At 44.2% G+C, this 18,387-nt stretch overlaps 1 protein-coding gene across 1 annotated transcript in view; it reads right to left on the reverse strand.

Annotated features, from left to right (window-relative positions):
• Positions 1-18,387, reverse strand: part of ITIH5 (inter-alpha-trypsin inhibitor heavy chain 5) — a 49,652-nt gene that overhangs the window by 5,464 nt on the left and 25,801 nt on the right. The window contains exons 8-12 of the mRNA XM_040596504.1: positions 9,095-9,266; positions 6,248-6,557; positions 2,993-3,546; positions 2,567-2,617; positions 1,392-1,508 (exon numbers count right to left, since the gene is read on the reverse strand). Coding sequence (XP_040452438.1) covers positions 1,392-1,508; positions 2,567-2,617; positions 2,993-3,546; positions 6,248-6,557; positions 9,095-9,266 — 1,204 coding nt within the window. The remainder of the gene's footprint in view (positions 1-1,391; positions 1,509-2,566; positions 2,618-2,992; positions 3,547-6,247; positions 6,558-9,094; positions 9,267-18,387) is intronic.

Below are 18,387 nucleotides of genomic sequence, written 5' to 3' on the forward strand. Positions count from 1 at the left end.
GTAACAGTAAAGGAGGAGACTTGTTGCTAACCCAAGCTAGACCCAAGCCATCAACACTGAGATGAACTATTTCCATATCCCAACATTCCCAGGGGGATCTCTCATTTCTGTCTTCATAGACTCAACTTGCTAGTGCTACAGAGTCTGTTTTCCTCAAGCTCATTTTGCATTTCGGCCACAAAATTGTTCAAGCGGTAGCACAAACACAGTCTGTGAAAGAAGTTTAAGGGAAATGTTGCCAGGAGCTAGATCTTATTCACTAAGGCATGAGCACAGAAACATGGAGGGTAGACCACTGCCACACAAAACAGAATCCTTCTAACTTTATTGTGTGGTTATTTATCTTCTTTGTAAAACAAGTCTGTGCATTGTCTCTGGTTTTGCCACCCCTTCCTCCCACTGTTTCCCTGCTCAGAACATAATCTGCTTATTAGTTGCGCTGCTTGGAATTCCAGATCGGATCAGACCACAGTTCAGGCCCCTGAGGATCAGACTGGCTTGGGCAAAGCAGATCATGAGTTGTGTGTGTTTTCTCAAGGCTGTCATGGCTTGGTAACCAGTTTGGTAGTCTCTTCACTGAAACAGCCTCAGTGCTTGTTGGGATACTTCACTCTGTCCTGAAGTGAACAGTACTGTAAGAGTGAAGTTCCAGTAACAGCCATTTTGGCGAGTCCAGTTCTTTTATTTGCATGTTGTGACTTTGTAACTAGAGAGCTGATGAAGTTGTGCCATCAAAGAAATCCACTCTCTCTGCGCCAGAAAGCTGAATCCCCCTGAGTAATCTCTCACAGGGAGGTGGCTCCATGGCTTATGCAAACACTACATGCAGGTTGCGAAATGCCTATGTGGCTCTTCGTTCAGCTGTGGCTGTTGTAGCACTGGTCAAGTGCAACCCCCTGACCATACTGGATCAGGAACTGACCTCTCCAGTCTAGCTGGACTGAAAGGGTGCAATGTGGGTCTCTTGGCTGTTTGCATGTAATTGATTCCGGTCAATGAATACCTGAACAAGGAAAAGTTTGGATACATATCAATGCCAGTTCTTCCTATGGCTGGGTGTGCTCTGTTGACAAACTCTTCTGAATTGTGTATGTAACAGTGGCCATGTCTCCTTCTTGCTCAGGATTTCTGTGAATTTACCCAATAAGCTATGATAAAGTTGGAGGTGAATAAGTGCTAGTGAACAGTCTACACGTCCTCCTAATCTAGGGGGTCAGAGCCAGAAAACTGGTGTGCACCAATTTTATATTGCCTATCGAGAACAGAGACTTTCTCTAACCTCCTGTCACTTTCCTGCCTATGAATCACCTTGGTGCTTAGCCTTATTGCTACAGAGCTCGCCTTAAACTTCAGTTTTCCTCCACAAGCAACTGTTTTACTTAGCTGCTCACCAGATTCCTTATGATCAGAGACCAGTCGCAGAATGTCCCCTGGTTCTCCGTCAATATTGAAGCAGACAGAGAACTTGCTGGAGGGAAAATCAATGACAAAGTGAGGGTCTCCATCCGCTGAGAAGACATAGGAAAAGAGACAAATGTGAGAGACTTACACAGAACTGCACTGTCCAAAAATGTAACAAAACTGCTTTTCAATGTGTGTTTGTCCTTGTTTTTTCTAAGACCTCCTGGTTTGTTGTTTTTAGAGGGCTGGATGGCAATTGCCAGGGAACACCAAGTTTTGCTTTGTTTTTCACACAGATTGTTTTGTTTTTTCTCACAGAAGAGGTTGGGTTTTCAGTGAAAACTGAGAACCCAAAGCAGTCTAAGTGAAAATCATATTTTCTTCCCGGAATATCATTTCAGTGATTTATGGCAGTTATCATGCAGGTGTTTTTACTCCTCCGTACTTTGTTGGCAGGCTATATCCCCCACAGCACACAAAAATGTACCTTCTAACCAAGAACCGCTGCATCGGCACACTTCACACTGAACCTTCCTGGCACTAAATATCAGATTGGAGCAGTCAACAGCAGATATTACACAATCCCACAATCTTTATTTTTCAACAATACTTGACCTATCATCAACCACCAGGTAGGTGTCATTTATAAGACAAGCCAAACCCCTAGTTTTCAAGGTAAATTTGACCTTATCCAGTGAGATTCAATTCTAAATTCTTAATCCGGTCTTATTCTTCACTGTTTATTGTATGAAAAGGACATTAAGTAGAGGTGCAGAACCAACAGGAAAGTAGTAAATCACTATAGAATTTTCTTTTTTCTTCCTTCAACATTTTTTGTCTCAGCAACATTACTTTATAAAACTTTTTTGACTAGTACTAGTACAGAGGGAACATGCTTCCTGTTCTCCCCTAATCTACAGAAGTCTCCAACATGAGGATCAAGTGTTGTAGATCATCTGCCTTGCTCTGTTTCCTCATACTTCTCATTACTGATCCTCTCTGTATTTTGGTTTTGTTTTCATTTTCCTCCCTACTCTGCAGATCTAGTAAATAGGATTTTGGTTGATCCATCAGGATGGTTATACCACAGTGGCATGCAACCGAGGTTTCCGTAAACTGACCATTATTATTTTGGATTATTAAAGGCATGAAAACAGGCACTGACCTGAAGTTTTGGAGATTCTAATTCTTTGTTTATCTTCCTGTCTGCGTATACCTAGAAGTGGGAAAGGAAAGCTGTTACAATTACTTATTGAGCAGCAGAAAAAGCCATAGTATAATAATATTCCCAAAATATTATTTAGCAAGATCATGCGACATATTCCTGCAGCTACTTCAAGCTTCATTTAGAATATCAATTTTTCTCCAATAGTTTCTACAGAGCAGTAAGTGCTTCAAGGGTTTGACAGGTGCCTAAGAGGTTTGCTTAGTTACCCAGCCCACAGTTAGCAAAATCAGTATGAAAATCTCAGCTTTCTGCTTATCACCTCTCAGTTCATTGGCTAGATCATCCCTGTTGCCAAAGTCAGCCATGATACATTACCTATGTGAAAAAATTTCTTACCAGCACGTGGTTATTTTTCTGTCGTACCTGGTGGTGCCTTATGTCCCTGCAAGCTCTGCAACTTTTCACCAATGCCATCGGTAGAAGGGCTGACAAACTCCTCTTGAGGTGGTTCTGAATGGAGCCCAGCCTCTTTCATCTTCAGAACGGTGAAGGGAGTAACAAAATTGTAAGTCAAGGCCATTGACTTGGCTTTCTCCATCAAATAGTCTTTTTCCCGATTGTCATTACTCTTCAGCCGAGACTTGAGCAATTCCTTGATGGTGAGGTAACTCCATGCCCTCTCAATGTAATTTTTATCACCTTTTCCATCTTCCAGGCCAGGGACACCTCTGATGTCATTCCTGCTCGGCAGGTCAATAGCCACATCTGTTTTGAGGAGGATGTACTTCTTGGAGTTGCTAGCAGTCACCTCTACATGGAGACTATCTGAGGTGTGGTTGATAAGTTTGCCAGCTATTACAATTTCAGAGCCATTGAAGTAGTTAGGGAAGAAGTTCTGGGTGACTTGCTCCACATTATCTTCAGGGTAATCAACACGGATGTCAGAGAGAAGGGGTGTTCCTATTTCATCATAGAACCTTAAACAGAGACACATTTCTCACCATTAGTACTGTTCATCCAAGTGTATGCACACACTCTTGCACTTATACATGGCCAAGAATACAGTCAGACTATCAGATATGGCTCCTAAGATGTTCAGGAGCAGTTAGAGATCCCAGGCCCCAAATTTAACTACTGCATCCACTGTAACTGCACCCAGGGAGATGGGGGAGTCTCTACCCTTAGAGATTTTCAAACTTGAAGTGAACAAGGCCCCAGTGAATCTCACCTAAATTTGAAGTTAGCTCTTCTCTGAGCAGAAGGCTGAATTAAATAACCTCCAGTGGTCCCCTTCAACCAAAATTATTTTCCACCTCATTTTAGTTTTCCATGTTTCTTAGGCATCTAAACAGAGTCTCTTAAGTTCGGAATGTTCAGGAGCATCCCAGCATCAACTACTTTCCACTATGACTCCGAGCTCTGCAAGGAGGTATTTGTGACCACTTACATTTGCTTAAGAGCACCTGTCCGTTACAAGTAGATTCTTGGCTTCTCAGGCTCACAGAAAGCACCCTAGTTATTTCAAAATATACTTAGAAGAGATGCTGTTGCCTACAGTTTTCTAGTGGTATTTTGCATGGTATTCCACAGCCAAAAACTGTAAGACCAAGACGTTAGGTCCCCCGAAGCTGGAGAGTACCTGAACCAAAGCTTCTATATCACTGGAAGAGCCCTAGATACTACTGGTTGGGATGGTCAGTGTAGGACAGGCAGGAATATGGTTTTCTGAGGGCCAAAGGAGAAAGAAACATCAAAAAAGAATCTCACTATGCCCCATAAATGAGGACATTTCCAAGGAATGGAGGAATCCTAACTACTAAATACAGATGGCCTGGCAGAAAAGAACTCACTGCTACCTTTTGGCTGATTTTCTGTTGGAGCAAGTACATGGCTTCCGTGGAACAAAAGAGCTTAACCTTATAATGCTTCGTTAATGTGACTACCACCATACTTCTGAGAATACCTTGCACTGGACAAGCCACAAAGCTTTTACAAGACATCAAGGCTTAGGTTTACAGCACTGTGTTTTCCCTGCAGCAATGCGCTTTTGATGACTCTTCCCAAGCTGCTCCAAGAATGCCATAGTTCCCATTTAAATGCCAGACTCCTCATCTCTTGGCAAGTCATATTAGTCTAATTTGGTAAATAAACAAAGAATTGGCCTCAGCACATTTTTAGTTCAAGCTGCATTTATTTTTCACGTCTGCTTAAACAGATTGTCTGGAAGCTAGAGTCACACTTTGTGTTTTATTCTCTCTCCAAGAAAACCCAAAGCCTGAATTGGTTGACTTTCTTCTAAAGCCTCTTTGAGCACTCTATATCTTTGATTCAGACCTTGTCACATATTAAAACATGATGAGTTAAACCTGAGCACTGTGAAGTAACTCCTGGGTTGTAACAAATGGTGAAGTGAGAGAAACAACCTGTCTTCTAGTGCAAAGCAAGGAAGTATCTGTGTAAAACTACAACCCACTGACCACATGAACAACATTGGCACCCACGTAGATTTTCCCTCCAACAGTGATTTGAATTAGCCTCCATTAAGTGATTGTGCTTTTCTGTAGAAGTTTGGCACCAGAAGCCAAATGGGTTTGCCATCACTGAGCTTGATAAACGCTGAGCTGTTAGTCAGAGCTGTTTGAACAAGTACTTGCAATGCTGGGTCCCTGTGGCCCAATCAATCAGCACAACCTTCACTTACCAGGGAATGCCAATTGCTATCCAAAATGCATGTTATGAGAAGCAAATGACATGGGCAGAGTGGCAGATGGATCTTCAGAATTTGGTTTAAAAGGAAGACACTCCTGTCCACGCAAATCACCACAGGAGGAAAAGCTCTAGTGGAAGCTCACGGTGTCAATGCTCCAGATGAATTAGACCTAGGCAAGAGGTCTCTGCTCAATGAGTGCCTCTTTTTGGTTTCTGAGGTTCAAAACACTAACATTTGGGGAGTGAAAGCCAAACATTTTCGCTTGGAAACACTGACACACTGACTGACTTTTTAGACAGAGCTGTGGTTCAAGTATCTTTGTGCTGTCCCTCACTAGGGTCTTCCGTTGGACTACAGCTCCCTGATCACAGATGAGGAGTATAATCTGGTCCTAGTGAACGATAAGGATTATAGGAAACTTGTTAGGAGTTTGGATCACAAAGAATGAAGGAATGAAGTGGCTATACAATCATCCCAGGAATGACCCTTGTATATTTTTCTAAGTCAAATATTTTGGAGTTTGTGCAAAAGGTTATTTTTTTAAAAAATACAGAAACAATTTTCTGCCCAAAATTGGGATCCTCATTCCAGAGCCACTCCATGTGTCTATGTGGTCAATCTGAAGTGAGTAATGCATCCTTTCCACCCTCCATTCACCTGCAGAGAGGTGGCACTCATCCCTCCCACGTCTCCAGGTTTACATGCTCAAACCAGTGATCTGAATTAGGGAAACAAAATACCTTTTTCTGAGGGGCTGGGAAGCTCCAGTACAGCTCAGGGGTCTGATAGGAAGGAGACAATTTCTGGGCAGGCATCCTCAGTATCTGAGCACACTCTGCCTGTCTCAGCCCGAGTTGAGTCTCAGAGGACCCCCATCTCTTTCAGTGCCTCCTTAGAGGATTTACCTACCCAAAACCCTTGCCCAGAGAACTGAATGCAGTTACAAGCACAGAAAAAGCAGAACAAACCCCTTGAGGTGGCTGGCTGCGTCCTCATCCTCCTGGAAATGTCTTGTCATGCCACAGTTCTCCAGTGCCATCCTCTCCAGCAGTTTGTGGTCCACATCATTGCCAATGCCAATGGTGAAGAGGCAGAATTTATCATGGATGGCATCCTTGGTGTTGCTGAGGATTTTGGACGACTGTGTTTCTCCAACAGTGGGCCTCCCATCCGTGAGAAAGATGATCAAAGACACACTCCTGGCATCAATGTCATTCTGAGCAATGTAATCATTTAGCAGCTTTGCACCAGTCTGGAGAGCACTGTTAATATTAGTCCCTAAAAAAAGTACCAAAATGATTAGCTCATTTCTCTTTCTAAGAGTGGAACAAATAATTTCCCCAAGATCCCTTTAGTACAATGACAGCAACTCTGTTCATCAGGATGTTCCTTTTCTCTACATAAGGTTGCACGAGCACTTTAATTTAGTTCAGCTGTGTTACTCAGCGCCAGTTTGGGATAGCTGTTTATAGTCTTATGAATTGAATTATGAATTGCAGTTTATTATGCGAAATTGCTGTATCCTTGAATGTCTCAATGTTCAATAATCAGCCATGGTAAGCAGAGTCACAACACATACTATATTCTGCTGGTACACACAAAAATAGTTAAACTAAATTACAGGACTCTCCCAGATGATATCTGAACTAAGAAAACAAGTTCTGCTCATTTTGTCTGAAAGGCACAAGATTCAGAGAAAGGGGAAAAGCCTTCAAATGGGAAAACAAGTGGTTGGGTTTGTTATTCAAACCCAAAGGCTAACAAAGTTTAAAGGGAAGAGAAATGGCTTTATTAACTGATGAGTATATTTTCACAAAACAACTGGCTAGCGAAGAATGGAGCTGCCTGAAGTGGGAGGGAGAAAACAGAACATAAATAAAGGAACTGATGTACGTTAGAAGAATAGCCATGAAAAGGATCCAAGCCTACTGTGTATTCAGAAAAAAGCAAGCAGAGAAATGAGTACAGGTATCTCCTTGCTCTGTATTTCTTGTGATAATCAAAGCAAAGAGGGATTGGTTGTGGAACTTTTGCAAGAGCAGTACATCTGGGTTAAAAACAGCTCTCAGAAAAAAAACAGATGAAAAGGGTTAAGAGTCAGACACAACAGATACCTGGGGGTCCAGAAGGGGAGATCTAGGGAGGTTATCAGCAAGGATGTGCTAGCAGGTCTGACCATCCCTCATGTACCTAGAAACCTAGGATGCACAGCTGCAGTGACTGCAGCAAGACAAGGAACAGGAAAGGGGCCAAAACTTCTGAAAAGTCCTCAAAATCCAGACTGTGTTTTTTGCAAAATGGTTTTGGACCCTGCACCTAAATAGCCTAATATTAGTCTCAGTCTCCACACAGACCCAAAATTTCAGAAATAATATTTTCCCCAGAAACAAAAGAAAAACATCTCATGCAGCAGATTGTGTCATTCCAAACCCAGCCACATCACAGAGCTACCAAGCACTGAAAACTGCCTTTTGCCACATGCACAAATATTTAACAGCAATATTTTGTTCCCATTTCTTTGGGATGAGAGTATGACACAGCAGTGTAAGTCCAGGATGTTCTTTGTGTGTTTGTGATCTGTGAGCCTGAGCACATTCACTGGAAGATACTCAAGCAACAGCACCTTTATAGGGAAAATGCAGAGTCAGCCAAAACTAATGTATCACTGGCCTGTGGTGGAGAATCCGTGCACCATCCTGTTAAACCTAAGTTAATAATTTCCTTCTACTTTTGTTCTCTGACAAGTTCATGGGCAAACTCAGCTGGTTCCTACACAGCACTTTTGGCATGTGAGGAGTAAAAGCTTTGTACTCTGAGTTTAGTCTCACTATTGGTAATTGTTTAACTGGGCAGGTCCCTTGACCACTTCCTAAACTCTTGCTCTCACAATATAAACAGTACAGCAAACCATCCTGTTTGCTGTGTTTTTCCATCAGAAAGTTTCCTTTACTAGGAGTGGCCACTGCTCAGGGGCAGCCATGGGAAGACCTTGTCTGACCTTCAACCAGCTGTGAGTGCTTGCATGGGGGAGGATTTACATAGGTCATTTTGCAGCGCTCTGCTTACCTTGGAGTGCTCAGCTAGGATGGGCATAGCTGCCAAAGTATGTTTGATTACAAACCTTACTATGTTTTTTATATATTTGTGTCCTCACAGGAGGCCACTGAATCAAATTCAAAATCATGCCTGCACACTGCCACTGTTCTGGGGTCTCTTCATCTCCCCTCTTCCCTCCTGGCAACAAGGCACAAGCAAAACAAGACAAGAAATTCTTAAATGTCATTGTAGCTGCTCCTCAATGGAGACAAGATGACAGTACTCGGTGGGAAACTAGTTCTTGCAGAAGGCAATCCCACAGCCCACACTGGGTAGTCCATCCCTGGAGTTTCCAGCCCAGGCAAAACCATGTGCCTCCTTTCACACAGACTTTCAGAAACTGAACAAGGTCTGGCCCTGTGTGTCCTTCACCAGGATATGGTTGTTGTTTTTTTTCCTGTGCCATCAAGAAATAACCTTGGGAACATTTCCACTACAAGGGTCTCACCAGATGAATGGGAGAATGGGCCCGATTTGGCTTTAATAAATATATCAGGTCCTATGACTAGATCTGAGGGACACCCTCCCATCGCATACACTGATAAAGGGCACATATCCTTTTGTCACATAACTCTGAGGGGAGGTGGGGAAGGGGCCCCCTTGTCCCATGACCTAAATCCTTTTGTTGCTACATGCTACAGGACCACATTCATCACTCTCCATTCTATTGTAGTTAACTGGATAGCAAAATTAATCTTGCTCATATCTCTAGATCATACCTCCAGTAGGCGACATGTTATGAATGTACTTTTTGGCATCTCTTATATTATTTGGAGTAACTGGGACCAGCTGGTCCTGCTGCCAAACTTTTATTCGGTTGGAAAAACCAATGATATTGAAGTGGTCTTCAGGCCTTAGGTCCTGGAGAATTGTGAAGAGAGCTTCTTTGGTCTAGAAAGAGAAGAGAAAAGAGACCAGTAGACACAACTGTCACTGCTTTAGTGGGCAAGAATTTAATTCTTAAGATGTTTACTGATCTTACAGATATTCCTACACTGCCAGTTTAGCTTATGAAAAAAATTGGAATGTCCTTCCCTGTCTCAAGGCCTGACCTCTGTGGTCCCAAGCGCTACGCAAATATAAGACAAAAGAACAGCTCTTGCCCAAAAGATCCTGCAAAGCTGCGAGACACATGTCTAGGCCTAACTAAGCTTAAAAATCATGCACAACGATTAGGATCAAAGCTCCCTGTGACTGGGACAACCATTCTTTAAACTAAGGGATACTGAATAATTTTGACTAATACCAAAAACCTCGTGGAGTTCTTCTAAAGCCCTCTAGACCTGCAGTAAGCTGTAAGTGACAAATAGTTAAAAAGATTTCTTGTAAGTTTAAATACCTCTGAATATGTCAAGGATGCACACGCTCTGTTCATAATTAGGATACCAATTGGTAGATATGTATTCCAAAGAATAGTTCCAGCAATTAACAAATGTTTAAGCTAATATGTTCAAATGAATAAGATACAAAAAGAAGCCCTGACTAATGAATGCAGGTTCTACCTGCTAGTTAGTTCTGTCCTGGGCATATCGTTTTTCACCAATACGCCAACGTTACATTGCTCTGCTGTTCATCATTCTATATAAATCCAGGCAACCAGAGTGAGAGAAGCTGGTATCAAGATGAGTTCATAGACAGAGAGGTTAAGGTTCCTGGGTGATGGGAAAGACAGACCACTGAGGATAAGCCAAGTGGAAGAGTGCAGATGTGTCCAGTTCTCCCCAGTGTGAAATCTTTGATTTAGCAAGCATGCAGCTGTGTTCACATGGAGACAAACTTCAGCTTAGTAAGACCAGCTGAGAGAAGATGCCCAAAAGCAGCCTCTGTCCATGTAAACATACCCTATATTTGGATGCAAAACACATGGGAGGAATACAAGGCAACAATATCTGTAAGTATAGGGATCAGCAGTTTCTCAGCTCTGTCACCATTAAGCCTTTCAAATTCTAAGGCACGCTATGCGGGATATAATACGGTAAACTCAACAACATTTAAAGGTTTCTCTCATCATTTAAAGGTTTCTCTCATGCCTATCAGGGAAATATGTGAAGGGCTTGTTAAGAAAAAATAAAAAAGCTAATCAGCAGTGCTGGAAACCACGTATCCCTATGGCTGATGTTGCTATGTAAAGACAATTTGGAAAGGAGCTCAAAGGACTGATCAAGCTGTGTCATCAATATCCCTCTGGATTCTGCATTGAAGCTGATGATGCAATGATGCAACCGCAAACAAATTACCCACCGCAGTGGAATCTCTAATCCTCCCAGCTGGTGACTTGGCTTCCAGTTCATCTAAAGCTAAGGGGAATATTTCCCATAGCTTCAAACATTTTGGAGCCAGGTCTGGAGTCCTGCCCTGCCTGTTTCTGTCCTCTGTATAAACTGTTTTCCTCTATAGGGATCACAGGATTCATCCCTCCGTTTGCTTAGCTGGAACATTGCTCCACGTCTCACCACCATGCATTTAATGAATGTTTCATAGGTAATACTACTAAACCAAATGCTGGTGGAAGAGGTTTTTTTCAAAGGGGAGAACCCCATTAGGTTCACATCATGCGTGCACCAAATGAACCTTCAAGATGAATGCATGCCCCAAACATGAAGGCTGTCTCCTCAGTCTAACAGCCCATAGAGAACTTGCTAAGATGAGCTAAATAGCAGTTATTTGCAAAAGAAGGGAGGGTTTTATGCTCCTCTCTCACCTCCTCTTTTACAGGAGCCCTTGTATTGTAAAAAAGCATCAGATAATGTATAACATAACCCTACAGAAAGACCCTCAAACATTCACAGTGCCATTTTACAGAAGCAAAAACTGAGGCATAGACTACTTCAGTAATGATGCCAAGGCTACAAATGGAGAGCTTTCCAAAACTTGAAGTTTCCAGCTCTTGATCAAGTAGGCCAAACCATCTTTCAGGCATGCAAAGCAGCAATCACACAGTGGAGAAAAGCTCTTTTGGATTTATTCCATGGTTACAAATGTGGCCCATGCATTTGTCCCTCAAAAAATCAGATCAAATAAAGTAAGCAGAAAGTGAAAATGGAGAACCTTCTATCCTGTGTGCATGTGATCAGGCCTTCATACCAACCTCTGCTGAAGGAAATTTGGGGCAGGACAGTAAAGCAAGAAATAAGGAGACCACAACAGCTCCTTACATGAAACATCCCCCCTCTACTCCCCCCCTAGGGTAGGCAAGAGAGAGAAACAGAGGTGCCTAGTAGCAATGATTTAGAGTGAAACTCCCCAATTCCAATTATCCGTATTATAGCTTTGATAACAATTAACATCACTTTACATTTCCCATTACAAAAAAGCCTCTTTTCAGTTTTTTGCAATTCTGTCAGACTGCCCTTTTCTCAGAGGGATTTATTGGACCCAAACAGCTCTATTGTTTCTGAGAACAAGGCAAGAGGAAAAACAGTCTTGCTTTGGCCTTCTTGCAGAGAGACTACATCTCACCTCCAATGTGCTCAGAAACTGCTTTTGACATTCTTGCCTGTGTTCAGCCAAAAGTAGAGGAAAAGAAAAGGTGAAACAACACAGAGCAGCAGTGTAGTTTGATGCACACAGCATCCGAGCTAGAACAGCAGAATAGGTCAGGAAGAACTGAAGCAGACTTTCCTAGAAAACACAGCACTTCCCCACACCCTCATACAGGCGCCAAATGGAGGGCTGGGACCAACTCTCTCTCCCTTTATTTAATTCTCTCTTTCCTCTTTTTCTCTTATTTTTGTCACAGTTTAGTCATTTCCATGGAGTTTAAGTCAGTTTTTCCCAGGGAACAGTTCTGCCATAATTTAATGCGCACGCACAGACAGCCTGGATTCTGGCATCTCTATCATGTGCTTGCCTCTGCAACATCAACAAAAACCCTTTGAATTTATGTAACATATATACACACACACAAACATATGTACAAACGTGTGTGTGTGCGTGCATGTGGTTTTGCTCCAAAGCAAACAGAATAACAGAGGCCATATAGTTCATTGACCTGTAGCTTTAACCTCATCCCTAGTAAAAATAAAGGGTGGGAGTCAGCTCTCCCAGTTCAGTCATCAGAAAGCTGGGCATTGCATCTAAACTCTCTCTAGGCAGGGGAAGACACCTCCAGAGAGTAATTCGTTCCCATCTGTTTTGGATAGGTTTTAGGATGGGCTGAGTCATTGTCTGGAAGTGCCTGTCTCCCAGCATTGCCTCCAAAAGGCCAAGCAGCTCAAGTATAAAGAAGGTGAGATTCACCTCAAGACCAAATCCTGCCCAGTCCTGAGCATTAAAGTGCTTACTGGAGCCAAAAGGAGCTAAACTGGCTCTCCACCTCTCCCAGAGTGTTCTGAATTGCCCGACTCATCGTACGTGTTTCCACTTCTCCTCCCAGCCCATAAGTACCTCCAGGTTTATTCTAAAGGCTGCAGCCCTCACAGGGTGGCAACACAGGCTTTGCTACCAATATTCCTTGCCCATAAACGGGTCTGTGAGAGAGACGTGACCTCCCTCTGGAGGGCTGGATATGATTCAGAAGCTGGCAGGCAAAAGTGACATTAAATAAGGGGAATGTCTTGGTAAAAGTGCACTGCTTGAAATCCTTAAGTACGCAGCTATGCTGGAGTGCTCCTGGTGCCCAGTCCTCTCTTCCAGCCTCCAGGCAAGGATTTGCAAAGCATTTCATGAAGAGAGTGCTGGCAAAGGCTTCAGTCGGGACACAGCAGCAGGTTTCTTGCTCTGGCCTTGTAAGGCCACAGCTGGAACATCTCCTGGCTCAGAGGAGCCAAGGGCTGAGGCTGCTGTGGGATTCCCAAGCTGCTCTGCTGCGATGGGGTCTCGGCACTTCCACTCCCGACAGGCCCTAGTGACTCATTGCACTGAAATTCATGCCAAGGCGCTCTCTTGCGAGGCAGAAAATTAACCATTTCTTCCCTGGTGAGGGCCAGATCCTTCCTCCAAGGCTGTGCATCCAACACTGGTCCATTTGGGGGATGAGCTGGGCACAGATCTAACCCACTCTCACCTAGGAAAAACAGTTTAAGGGTCCAGCATCTTTGTGCTAGGTGCTGCAAGGTGAAACACTTCTCCCAACATATTTGCCTGGGTAGATGCATTTTTGTGTGAAGGGTGGAGCGAGGCTTAAAGGAGAGGGTGGCAGGAAGTAACAATAGAGAATGGCTGGGGGCGGTGGGGAAATAAATCCATTTTTGCCAACTAGGAATGGTTCTAGCTGTCAGAGACAAGTTTTAAATGAGGATTAAAAGAGGATAGCTCCATGGGGGAAGATTCCTCTGTTTCCCTCAAATTAGCGTGGATAAAATTTAGCTGAGAGGTAGAGACTGAATTGCCACTGCAATGCATTTGAGTTGAGAAACTGGACTGATGAATGACCTGTCAGCACAGCTGCAACCTAGAGCTTAAAAATCCTTCTCCAGGGATACAAAATAGCATTCCCCAAACCTGGAGCAGAACAATCATGGTCTACAGTTGGGGACAGGTGGAGTGACCGTGGCTGCCAGAGAGTGATCACAGTTTATGTCTGTGCTTTGGAAATGATGAGAAGCTGAAGATGGGCTTGCACTGTCTAACTGTCTAAATGTCTGATGTGCAAACAGTGTCTTCTCAAGGGTGCAAGGTCAGGGACAAGGCCACCACTCTGGTCTTCATCGTCACCTCTGCACCAATACCTGGACATGCAACAAAACTGCTGTTTTCCTGGTTCTTGCTTGCTAAAGGCCCTGCATCACAGTCAAGATGACTTGGGGCTGTATGAACCCCAGCAACCGCAGGAAGAGAACTCCCACAGCTACAGTCACTTCAGCTGGGAATTGTCACCTTTGTACCTGGCCCTTGGGGCTAGCTCTGACAGAACTCCCTTTGCTTAAACACTAGTGGAGCAAAGCATGGGAAGACACACTCCCATGGAAGAGCCGAGAGCCTTCAGTCCTTCCTTGGGTCAAAGAGCTGCCTCAGAGACATCTGGGATGATGTCAGACCATCTGGGTACCTTTTAGGAAGAATGTGAGTCCTGGTGACATTTCTCTCACAGTCTCTTGTTTGTTTGAGAAGCAGGGTGAGGGTGAAGCCTGGCTACCCTGAAAGCTTTGCAGTTCAAAGGGACACAATGTGTGGTTGTTAGACACTGTGGCACTGCCAGACTTTGGCCTTGCTATGAAGCAAGAGGGGAATTCAAGCACCTCATTATAATGCATGTCCCAAGGCCACGTATTCACACTTTCCATTGCCTAGGAGCGCTTGTAAGCGCTTCATCTTAGGCCCACAGCTTCATGCCAGCCCATTAAAAAAAAATAAAAATAAAAAGACTTTCAGTTCATGCTGAATCCAATTTTGTAAGCATAGTGGGTCTTTGCAGCACTGTAATGTAACTCAGCCCCTCTTGGAAATAGCTTCCAGATGCAGAGGGAGCTCTCCCAGCACCCACCCTACCAGTGCCTCTCAGATCACTCAGCAATCCTCGGCTGCACCCTGCACGCCCAAATACAGCTGCCATCTGCCCTCGCAAGGGCTGGGCAGTGAGACATCAATACCAGCGACACAGCCCCTTTCCAGCTTCAGCCAGCACCAGGGAACTGCATGGGCTCAAGATCGTCAGTCTAAAGAGCATGGCTAGCAGAGAGAAAAGCATTCACAACCAAAACCTCTGGGAAGCAGTGCCTGTCAGCTGAGGGATGCACAAGAACAATCTGCATATAACAGACGTGGGAGCATCTGCAACCATATGCTGAAGGATGCCAAAACTAGAAGACAAAATTTCAGTAGCCTTTACTTTGTCCTTCCAGATCCCCTGTGAGAGACCGTATTTGACAAGAAAGGAGCTAAGGCACAAGGTGTGAGCAAAAAGGGAACTAGAAGTGCAGAGCTCTGAGAGTACAACAACGCAGAGAAAGGCTCTGAAACCAGATCTCCTACAGTGAGAAGGAGAAAAGTACAAGTAAATATGTTGTTTGGCAAAACACTGCAAGGAAGCACAAGGAGAAAAAACAGAAGAGCTCGCCCCTCACCTTCAATATGCTTTGGTTCATATCTTTCCCTTTCCAGGCACAGGCAGCTGATAAAAAGGTCCAGAGCTGTTTTTTTCCAAGCTACAACAGCAATATCTGGTCAAATCTGCCCATAGTCTGTCAGAGGGATTAAAACTGTGACTTAAGGAAAGGCTGGCATCAAAGTCACACTTGAAACAATGCTGTTGAGGTCAGACAAGGCACTGCCGTAGAGCAGGTTTGGGATCCAGTAGCCAAGGGAAAGGCTGTGTGAGCACCACTGCCACTTAACAGGGAGTAGCTGAGGTACAGAGGGAGCAAAGGTTTGGGCAGTGGCATTCCTGCTAGGTCTGAAGCCACATCACATCAGTTTTTCTTTCCTCTATGTCCCAGTTTCCTTTCTGCACATCACATGTGCAGATCACATAATGCAGATCACATGCCAGTTGCCAGCAAGAGGGACTTTTGTACCAAAAATTAGGTTTAACCCAGAAGTGTATCCTTGGATTTTTTCACCTTCCTCCATTCCCCCTCTTGGGGAAGACAATCTGCCCTTTCTTCCTCTGCAGGGAGCGTTGTACAGTTCAGGAACTGCAACTAACCCTCTCCCTGTCAATGTATCTTTGTGCTTTCTTCCTGGCAGACACTGATCGCGTAACCAAGGAAAACTCCTTCGCAATTCTGGACAACAGGCATTTTGTTTTACACTGACACTGGCCTGTGACAGGAAGGAGTTTGGTTGTGGAGCTCTGGACAATAAAGGTCTGTATCCAGTCCATGGCCCAGCCTCTCCTGCCTGCACATGACTGATCCCTTGCTAATAACTTGAACATTGCTGACACCCTATAAGGCTCTAGGAAAAGTTGCTTTGTAATTTCCTGGTCTGGAAAAGAAATGCTCCATCATTTAGAGCAACTGTTTCTATTGCCTTTTCTGAAAAAGATTTTCCACTCAACACTGAGTAAACTACTTAGCTCCACATTTCTCCAGGACATTTAATCACTGGATTTCTGCTCAGTGGAAAACTGTCTTCAAGGCTGTGGGCAAGTTTAGATATGAGTTGGGGTAACTCACTTCTTTAGCACCCAACAGCATAGTGAGGATAAATACATGAAAAACTGCAAGATGATCTGATTTCTCAGGAACTGGAGTTACATGTACCCAGGGGGCTGAGTAGATGCTCAACCTTTGTAGCCTTATTGCAGCACTGAGGATATAAGTAAACGTCTATACAAAGATTGAAGGAGGCAAGCTCTTATCAACACCAAGCATCATTAAATTCCTTATCAATACTGCAGTATGGATTACAGTTGGAGCAGTAAATATTTCTGTACAATAAGTCAAAGGGAAAAGCTTAAAGGCTGCCCACAATGCCATACTGAAATAACCCCACTGGAAACAATGGGGCTACCTGGGCAGGCAGCCAGACTGACACAACAGTCTATGAAGGCCACATTCTCATCTTGAACTTAGCTCATTTTAAGTGGGATCATATCCCATAACATACCAGCCAGACACTCAAACCCCAACCCTGTCAGCGCGACAAACTATTTCCATGCAGTTAGTGGCAAAAAGGTCAACACCAAGGGAAAAGCGCTCCATGCCCTCAATGCAGAGCTTGACATCTCTCCCTCTGCCCATCCTCAGAAGATGGAGTTAGATCCAGTGCACACTGTTCCGACAACTCGGGACTTTCATTCTCTGCCACACAGATCAGCTGCCAACACAGTGCTAGGAAGAGCTGCCATGCCCAAGAGGCTATCCATAGCACACCCCCACCATTTCAGCAGTCAATAGCTGCTGCGCCATACAGCAGGAGCTGAGCTGAAACATGCTTTTCGTATCAATTAGCCTCCATTCTTCATCATGTACCCACTTTTCCAGAGTGGATGCCACAGCAGTCAGAAGCCTGCCAGGTCTGAGGCTTTCTAGCCCCTTCTCAGAACATCTTACCTGTGTGTGTAATCTGCTAAGAGATGTGCATTGCTCCTCCATAGAGACATGTCCCTCTTCACAGAGAAAAGATCTCTGCTATTTCACCAAGGAGAGATTGTGCCGTTCCTACTCCAGGAGGAGATGTTATTTCTCCATGAAAAGGAGTACTGAACTTCCACAGGGATGAAGTATCTGTTACCCCTCTGCAGAGGACATGACTCTGTAGCCACCTCCTCTCATAGCCCTGACCCTTTTTCCTTGAACTGTGATATCTCTTGCTTTTAGATGCAACTTCCCCATTTTCATCTTCAGTGAGTGAGGGATGGTGATAATGGCTGGTCAGAGCAAAGGCCCAGCACGTTTGCTCAGGTTTAGCATTAAGCAATACAAGAGCATGTAGTTGTTCTTCAAAAAAAAACAAATTTGCCTGTTTTCCCACCTGAGAGTCTGCCACAGGGCCCTCACAGTTCTCCAACACCTGCCCCCTTCTGATTTTCCCCATTTCCAAATCCCCTCATCATCTCCAGCTCCAGAATCCCCACTCTCTCCTGCACATCTCTGCCCCCAACCCTTCCCCTGCCAACTTCTGTCCCAAGCCACTGCCTCAGACATGAGCACAGGCCAAGTCTTTGAACCAAAGTTCTGCAGAGAGGAGTTGAAGATGAAGTCACTATGTAAGGTGTAACTATCCAAGCAGAAGCTCTCTCCTCATGACACAGGTACAAAGTACCACATCCCTCATTCCCAAGGGACCTCGAATTACATCACGTGAACCTTAGAGCCAGAACTGCCCATGAATGCTGATGACTTCATACAGTAGCATAACACAGCAGACCTCACTCCAGCAGGCTTCCACACAAGATCTCACAAGTGCTTCTGAGCCTCAGCTGCTCTTCACAGTTAGAAACAGACTGTCCTGGTTGAGCAATGTATAGTACACACCCCGTATTAGGGTGAAGGGGTATTTACTTGGAAATAGCAGTATTGTTGCAAGCAGAGTTAGCCTAATAGATTTGAGGGAACTTGTACAGCAATAAACCCACCCATGGGTTTGCCAGCTAACCAGACGAGGCTCTGCAAAAAAGACAAGCACA

This window comes from Falco naumanni, chromosome 5 (assembly GCF_017639655.2).
Source record: "Falco naumanni isolate bFalNau1 chromosome 5, bFalNau1.pat, whole genome shotgun sequence".
NCBI classification, from domain to species: Eukaryota; Metazoa; Chordata; class Aves; order Falconiformes; family Falconidae; genus Falco; species Falco naumanni.